The sequence below is a fragment of the Phoca vitulina genome, unplaced genomic scaffold (assembly GCF_004348235.1).
Source record: "Phoca vitulina isolate PV1807 unplaced genomic scaffold, GSC_HSeal_1.0 scaffold8, whole genome shotgun sequence".
Lineage (NCBI taxonomy): Eukaryota > Metazoa > Chordata > Mammalia > Carnivora > Phocidae > Phoca > Phoca vitulina.
Genome location: NW_022589711.1, coordinates 23,398,003 through 23,407,105, shown reverse-complemented (window position 1 = coordinate 23,407,105; position 9,103 = coordinate 23,398,003). Strand labels below are relative to the sequence as shown.

Genomic DNA, 9,103 nt, shown 5'->3' with positions numbered 1-9,103 from the left:
ACCAAAACCAGATAAAGACACAACAACAACAACAAAAGACAATTATAGGCCAGTATCTCTGATGAACATAGATGTAAAAATCCTCAGCGAAATACTAGCAAACCAAATCCAACAATATATTAACAAAGTCATTCATCATGATCAAGTGGGATTTATTCCTGGTTTGGAAGGATAGTTCTGTTTTTGCAAATCCATCAACGTGATACATCACATCTAATAAAAGAAGGGTAAGAATCATATGATCATTTCAATAGACACAGAAAAAGAATTTGACAAAATAAAACATCCGTTCATGATAAAAACCCTGAACAAAGTAAGTTTAGAGGATCATACCATTACATAGTAACCACCGTCTATGAAAAGACCATAGCTAACATTATCCTCAATGAGGAGAAACTGAAGCTTTTTCTCTATGGTCAGGAACAAGACAAGGATGTCTACTTTCACTGCTTTTATTCAACACAGTACTGGAAGTCCTATCCACATCAATCAGACAACAAAAATAAATAAAATGTATCCAAATCGGTGAGGAAGAAATAAAACTTTCACTATTTGCAGATGACATGATACTCTATATAGAAAACCCAAAAGACTCCACCAAAAGACTGCTAGAACTGATAAATCATTTCAGTAAAGTTGCAGGATACAAAATCAAGACTTTTCTTGCCTCTTGAGGTAGGCCTGTATTGCAATATACTTCCCTCTTAGGACTGCCTTTGCTGCATCCCAAAGGTTTTGAACTGTCCTGTTTTCTTTTTCATTTGCTTCCATACATATCTTTTATTTCTTCTTTAATTTCCTGGTTAACCCATTCATTCTTTAGTAGGATGTTCTTAAACTTTCATGTATTTGTGGTCTTTCCGAATTTTTTTTCATGTGGCTGACTTCAAGTTTCATAGAATTAGAGTCTGAAAATATGCATGGTATGCTCTTGATCTTTTTATACTTGTTGAGGGCTGATTTGTGACCTAATGTATGATCTATTCTGGAGAACGTTCCATGTGAACTAAAAAATATGTGTATTCTGCTGCTTTCTGATGTAATGTTCTGAATTTATCTGTTCAGTCTATCAGGTCCAGTGTATCATTCAAAGCCATTGTTTTCTTGTTGATTTTCTGCTTAGAAAATTCTCAAATACACAACCTAACCTTACACCTAAAGGAGCTAGAAAAGGAAAAGCGAATAAGGCCTAAAGCCATCAGAAGGGAAATTATAAAGATTAGAGCAGAAATAAATGATATAGAAACAAACAAAGGAACAAAACAGAACAGATTAATGAATCTAAGAGCTGGTTCTTCAAAAGAAGTAATAAAATTGATAAACCCCTAGCAAGACTTATCTAAAAGAAAAAAGAAAGGACCCAGATAGATAAATTCACAAATGAAAGAGGAGAGATCACAACCAACACTACAGAAATACAAACAACTGTAAGAGAACACTATTTATATGTCCACAGACTGATTACCTAGGGGGTGACTGGGTGGTTCAGTCGGTTAATCATCTGACTTTGGCTAAGGTCATGATCTCAGGGTCCTGAGATTGAGCCCCATGCTGGGCTCCTTGCTCAGCAGGTAGTCTGGTTCTCCCTCTCCCTCTGCCCCTCCCCCTGCTGGTTCTCTCTATCTCAAATAAATAAAATCTTAAAAAACAAAACAAAACTGGACAACCTGAGAGAAATGAACAAGTTCCTAGAAACCTACAAACTATCAAAACTGAAAAGGGAAGAAATAGAAAATTTGAACAGACTCATCACCAGCAAAGAAATTAAATCAGTAATCAAAAATCAAAAATCAAACAAAATAACTGGGCCAGATGCTTCCCAGGGGTATTATACCAGCCATTTAAAGCAGAGTTAATACCTATTCTTCTCATACTATTCCAAAAAACAGAAATGGAAGGAAAACTTCCAAACTCATTCTATAAAGTCAGCATTACTTTGATTCAAAAACCAAAGACCCCAATAAAAGGAGAATTACAGGCCAATATCCCTGATGAACATGGATTCAAAAATTCTCAATAAAATATTAAGATTTCAAATTCTACAGTATATTAAAGAATTATTCACTACAATCAAGCTGGATTCATTCCTGGGCTGCAGAGTGGTTCAATATTTGCAAATCAATCAACATGATGCACCACATTAATAAAAGAAAGGATAAGAACCATGTGATCCTGTCAATAGAAGCAGAATGAGCATTTGACAAAATACAGCATTCTTTCTTGAAAAAAATCCCTCAAAAAGTAGGGTTAGATGGAACATACTTCAACTTCATAAAGGTCAAATACTAAAGACACACAGCTAATATCATCCTCAGTAGGGAAAAACTGAGAACCTTTCCCTATGGTCAGAAAAAGACAAGGATGTTGACTCTCACCATTACTATTTAACATAGTACTGGAGGTCTTAGCCTCAGCAATCAGACAACAAAAAGAAATAAAAGGGATCCAAATAGACAGGGAAGTCAAACTTTCACTCTTTGCAATAAGATGATAGTCTATGTAGAAAACCTGAAAGACTCCACCAAAAAAATTGCTAGGACTTGTACATGAATTCAACAAAGTTACAGGATAGAAAATCAATGTGTATAAATCTGTTGCATTTCTATACACCAATTACAAAGCAGCAGAAAAAGAAATCAAGGAATCAATCCCATTTGCAATTGCACCAAAAACAATATTATACCTAGGAATAAACCTAACTAAAGAGATAAAATATCTGTACTCTAAAAAGTATAGATCACTTATAAAAGAAATTGAAGAGGACACAAAGAAATGTAAAAACATTCCATGCTTATGAGTTGAAAGAACGTTGATAAAATGTCTATACTACCCAAAGCTATCTACACATGTAATGTAATCCCTATCAAAATACCACAGCATTTTTCACAGAGCTAAAACAAACAACCCTAAAATCTTTATGAAACCACAAAACACTCCAAATAGCCAAAGCAATCCTGAAAAAAGAAATAAATGTGAAGGCATCGTGATTGCAGATTTCAAGCTATATTACAAAGCTGCAGTGTTCAAGACAGTATGGTACTGGCACAAAAACAGATGCACAGATCAATGGAACAGAAGAGAGAGAACCCAGAAATGGACCCACAACTATATAGTCAACTGATCTTAGACAAAGCAGGAAAAAATATCCGATGGAAAAAAACAGTCTCTTCAACAAATGGTGTTGGGAAAACTGGACAACAACATGCAGAAGAATGAAATTGGACCACTTTCTTACACCATATACAAAAACATATTCAAAGTGGATGAAAGACGTAAATGTGAGATAGGAAACCATCAAATCCTAGAAAAGAAAGCAGGCAGAAACCTCTTTGACCTTGGCTGTAGCAACTTCTTATTAGACATGTCACTGGACACAAGGAAAACAAAAGCAAAAATGAACTACTAGGACTTCATCAAGAGAAAAAGCTTGTGCACTGCAAAGGAAACAATCAACAAAACTAAAAGGCAGCCTACAGAATGGGAGAAGATATTTTCAAGTGACATATCTGATAAAGGGTTAGTATCCAAAATCTATAAAGAACTTACCAAACTCAACACCCAAAAAAACAAATGATTCAATTAAGAAATGGACAGAAGAATGAATAGACTCTTTTCCAAAGAAGACCTCCAGATGGCTAAGAGACACATGAAAAGATGCTCAACATCTCTCATCATCAGGGAAATACAAATCAAAACCATGATGAGATACCACCTCACACATTAGTCAGAATGGCTAAAATTAACAACACGAGAAACAACAGGTGTTGGTGAAGATGTGGAGAAAGCAGAATGCTCTTGCACTGTTGGTGGGAATGCAAACTGGTATAGCCACTCTGGAAAACAGTTTAAAGTTTCCTCAAAAAGTTAAAAATAGAACTATCCTATAATCCAACAATTCCATTACTAGGTATTTACCTAAAGGATACAAAAATACAGATTTGTAGGGGTACATGCACCCCAGTGTTTATAGCAGCATTATCAATAATAGCCAAACTATGGAGAGAGCCCATATGTCCAAAACTGATGAATGGATAAAGAAGTGCTATATATATATATATATATATATATATATATACAAATGAATATTACTCTGCCATCAAAAAGAATGAAATTTTGCCAATTGCAATGTTGTGGATGGAGAAAATGTGTTACACTAAGTGAAATAAGTCACTCAGAGAGAGAAAAATGCCGTATGATGCCAATCGTATGTGAAATTTAAGAAACAAAACAGATGAACATATGGGGGTGGGGGAAGGAGAGAGGGAAATAAGCCTTAAGAGACTCTTAACTATAGAGAACAAACTGAGGGTTGATGGGGGGAGGTAGGAGGTAGGAATGGGTTAGATGGGTGATGGGTATTAAAGAAGGCACTGTGATGAACACTGGGTGTTGTATGTAAGTGTCAAATCACTGAATTCTACTCCACAAACCAATATTGTACTGCATGTTAACTAACTAAAATTTAAATTAAAAAAAAATTCATGAAAGAAATTAAAGACACAAAGAAATGGAAAGATGTTCTGTGCTCATGGATTGGAAGGACAAATGTTAAAATGTCTATACTACCCAAAGTAGTCTACACATTTAATGCAATCCCTATCAAAATGCCAACAGCATTATTCACAAAACTACAACAAACAACTCTAAAATTTGTATGGAACCACAAAATACCTGGATAGACAAAGAAATCTTGAAAAAGAAAAGCAAAGCTAGAGACATCGCAATTCCAGACTTCAAGTTATGTTACAAAGCTGTAGTGATCAAAGCAGTATAGTATTGGCATAAAAATAGACACATAGATCAATGGAACAGAATAGAAAAATCCAGAAATAAAACTAGAATTATATGATCAATTAATCTTTGACAAAAGAGGCACGAATGTCTTAGGAAAAAAAGTATTTTCAACAAATGGTGTTGGGAAACTGGACAGCAACATGCAAAAGAATGAAACTGGACCTTTTTCTTACACCATACACAAAAATAAATTCAAAATGGATTAAAGACCTAAATGTGAGACCTGAAACCATAAAAATCATAGAAGAGAACACAGGCAGTAATTTCTCTGACATAGGCTGTAGCAACTTTCTTCTAGATAGGTTCCCTGAGCCAAGAGAAACAAAAACAAGATTAAACTACAGAGACTATATCAAAATAAAAAGCTTCTGCACAGCAAAGAAAATAATCAACATAACTAAAAGGCAGCCTACAGAATGGGAGAAGATATTTGCAAATGACACATCAAATATAGAGTTAGTTTCCAAAATATATAAAGAACTTTTACAGCTCAACACCCAAAAAACAAATAATCCAATCAAAAAATGGGCAGAAGACATGAACAGCCATTTTCCCAAAAAGGACATACAGATAGCCAACAGACACATAAAAAGGCTCTCATCATCATTCATCAGCAAAATGCAAATCAAAACCACAATGAGATATGACTTCACACCTGTCAGAATGGCTAAAATAAAAAATAAAAAACAAAAAACAAGTGTTGGTGAATATGTGGAGAAAAAGGAACCCTCTTACACTGTTGGGGGTGGGTAGGGAATGCAAACTGGTGTAGTACTGTGGAAAAGAGTATGGAGTGTTCTCAAAAAGTTAAAAATAGAAATGCCATATGATCCAGTAAGTGCACTACTGGGTATTTACTCAAAGAAAACAAAACACTAATTCAAAGGGATACAGACACACCTATGTTCATAAGGGCATTATTTACAATAGCCAAGATATGGAAGTGGCCCAAGTGTCCATCAATCAATGAATGGATAAAGAAGTTGTGGTATATTGATATATATATAGATATACAATGGAATATTATTCAAACATCAGAAAGAATGAAATCTTTCCATTTCAAGGACATGGATGGTGCTAGAGCATATAATGATAAGTGGAATAAGTCAGAGAAAGACAAATACCATATGATTTCACTCATATGTGAAATTTAAGAAACAAACCAAATAAGCAAAGAGTGGAGGGGTAAGAGAGTGAGAGGGACAAACTAAGAAATAGACTGTTAAAAACTAGTGAGAACAAACTCATGGTTACCAGAGGGGAAGTGGTTGGGGGAGGGGAGGTAGGTAAAATAAGTGATGGGAATTAAGGAGTGTACTTAAAATGAGCACTGGGTGATTAAAATAGAAACTTTAAAAAAGTAAAAATAAATAAAATAAAAAATAAAAAAGCTTACAGGTGAAAACTCAGTATTACATATGGCCATTAGTGGCCTAAAAGAATAAATAAAATATGTAATATTTCAAATGAGTGAGCATTTTTATCTTTTTCAATGTAATCTGGACATGCATCAAGGAAGCTGGAACATTTAAGAATGACCTTGAAGAAAGGACACCATTTCAATTGTACATGAAGATAGGCACACTTGAGGAAGCGTTCTATGTGGAGAAACCATATGAACAAGAACATATATCAAAAGAAGGTGTCCAGAAGGCTTTCAGTAAGTTATTTGGGGTAAAACACAGGGTCCAGTAGAAGAATTGTGAGGAAAGAGACTTCAGAGTCAAATCAAGATTTCACTAGGAAGTACCTCAAATACTACCAGGGTCACAAATGCAGGGTAATATAGATATAGATATAGATATATAGATGTAGATGTGTTTATGTAATCCATTCATATACATGGACATTAAATATATACATATTCATATATAGAGTTCTAGATACGTATGCTATATATACACATAATCAGGTAAATATGACAATCCTTGTAAATCTATTCAAGAGGGATATTAGACTTCTGTTTATGAAGAAGAGTTTGACAGAAATGTTTGGGAAATAAAAGAATATCAACAGGATGTAGAAGTAACAAGAATATAACAAATGACTGATGTGAGTAGTTTTAGTGTATGACCCTTAGAGGTGTCAGCAGGGCTGTATATGGAACCAGTGGTGAGAGGAAGGACAGGGGTAGACTGAAATTGGATCACTCATTATATTTTTTTGCCTCTGTTCACTCAAACACAAACCTGACCCCACTGTGGAGTGAAATGTGATGTGAGGCTTCAAGCACACAACTATATGTCTGTAAAAGACTCAAATTCAAATTTTTTTCAGAGGAATTACACTATTACAGTGTTTAATGCATTTATGAAGTCATGTTGAAAACATTAAAACATGTAAAATATTTTTCTTAATTATTTTAGTATAACATGAAGAAAACTTGAATAAAATTCTCTGTTTTTCAATAATATATACACATATTTAAGATGGTTATTTGGGGGTGCCTGGGTGGCTCAGTTGGTTAAGCATCTGCCTTCAGCCCAGGTCATGATCCTGGAGTCCCGGATCGAGTCCCTCATCAGGCTCCCTGCTCAGCAGGGAGTCTGCCTCTCCCTCTGACCCTCCCCCCTATCATGTACTCTCTCTCTTTCTCTCATTCTCTCTCTCAAATAAATAAGTAAATAAAATCTTTTTAAAAAATGGTTATTTGTAGTCCCACCTTAAGTCATTTGAACGCTAGGGCAATTATAACTGCCAAAACCTTTGAACACTAATCAACACATAGCAACATCTAATTTGCACAATTTCATGATATTCTAATGGAAGAAGAACAGATGTTCTATGAATACTAAGGATTTCTCTTTAACATTTTTCTCAGTGAATCTATGACTTTCTTATTTCTCAGGCTATAGATCATTGGGTTTAACACGGGAATTATAATAGTGTAAAATAGAGAGTCCATCATATCTTGATCATCTGCCTGTGCAGATCTAGGGTGCACATACATGTAGAGAAGGGGGCCACAGTATAAGGAGACAGATAATAGATGGGCTCCACAGGTAGAGAAGGTTTTCCTTATGCCTTGTAGAGACTTCTTTTTTAAGACTGTAAAGAGAGCTAATGTGTAAGAGACAAGAACAGTCAAAATGGTAAAGACTTGTATTGACCCAGAGAAAATAAATACTATCAGATAATTAATAGAAGGGTCAGTACAAGAAATCTTAAATAATGGTATAATATCACAGTAAAAGTGATGTGCTATGATGGAATTGCAGAAGGTTAATCTGAGTAAAAAAGAACTATGAATTATGGCATGAAGAAGGTCACCTAAAAATGACAAAAGTATCAGCTGGATGCATAGTGCATTGGACATAATCACTGGATAAAGTAATGGTTTGCATATGGCCATGTAGCAATCATATGCCATTGTTGCCAACAGAAAACATTCTGTGGTTACACTGATTGCAAAGGAAAAAAACTGTATCATGCATTCAGAGAGAGGGATCATCTTGCTCTTGGCAAAGAACTTGACCAGCATCTTGGGGGATACTGTGGATGATAACCAAGCATCCACAAATGCCAAATTCCCAAGGAATAAGTACATGGGGATGTGAAGCTGACAGTCATTCCATATGAGAGCAATCAGACCAAGGTTCCCCACAATAGTGAGAAGATAGTTAACCAAGAACAGCAGGAACAGGGGGATTTGCCACTGTGGTTCATATGTGAGTCCTGTGAGAATCAATTCTGTCAGCAATGTAGCATTTTCTTTTTCCATGTCCTCACTGGGTATTGCCTGAAATGAAATTAAATGAAAACAAAAAGTCATTCAATTTATAACATGAAATATAGGGAGGAGAGTTGAAATAAAATTATGCATCTCAGAAATACCCTCTCAATTTTGTGTGTTACCTCTGTAATAGATGGAATTGTTTGGGGGGCTTGGAAATAAATGCAATTATTTCAATTTTTAAAATGTTCTACAATGAACAGAATTGGGAAAATGAAAGACATTGTATGTAAGTGCTAAATTTATGGGATAGGATTGAATATGAAAGGGAAATTCTGTATCTAGGACATGGATGTAGGATGAAGGGAAAAGAAGCTTGAAGAACCTGGGCAATAAAATGAGTTGAATAGCATGTGAAGGATCTTGAACATTGTTCATCAGGGAAGAAGCATGCACTGAAAAAGAGTGGTGCTGTAAGATTTTTTAAAATGAATATATAGTAGTGTAGAAAATAGGCTGCAGGGAGGTGAAGTCGGGTCATGAATACTAGACAGGAAGATGTTACTACTGTCCACTGGTTCTCAAACTTGGAATTCTCTGAGGAACTTTTGTACAAAATATAGATCGTGAGGCTTT

The 9,103-nt window shown here is 35.1% G+C and overlaps 1 protein-coding gene across 1 annotated transcript; it reads right to left on the bottom strand.

Annotated features, from left to right (window-relative positions):
• Nucleotides 1-7,585: 7,585 nt before the first annotated feature.
• Nucleotides 7,586-8,524, bottom strand: LOC116633648 (olfactory receptor 5H2-like). Its single transcript, XM_032406230.1, has one exon. The coding sequence runs from the start codon at nt 8,513-8,515 to the stop codon at nt 7,586-7,588; it is 930 nt and encodes a 309-aa protein (XP_032262121.1). The 5' UTR covers nt 8,516-8,524.
• Nucleotides 8,525-9,103: the final 579 nt, after the last annotated feature.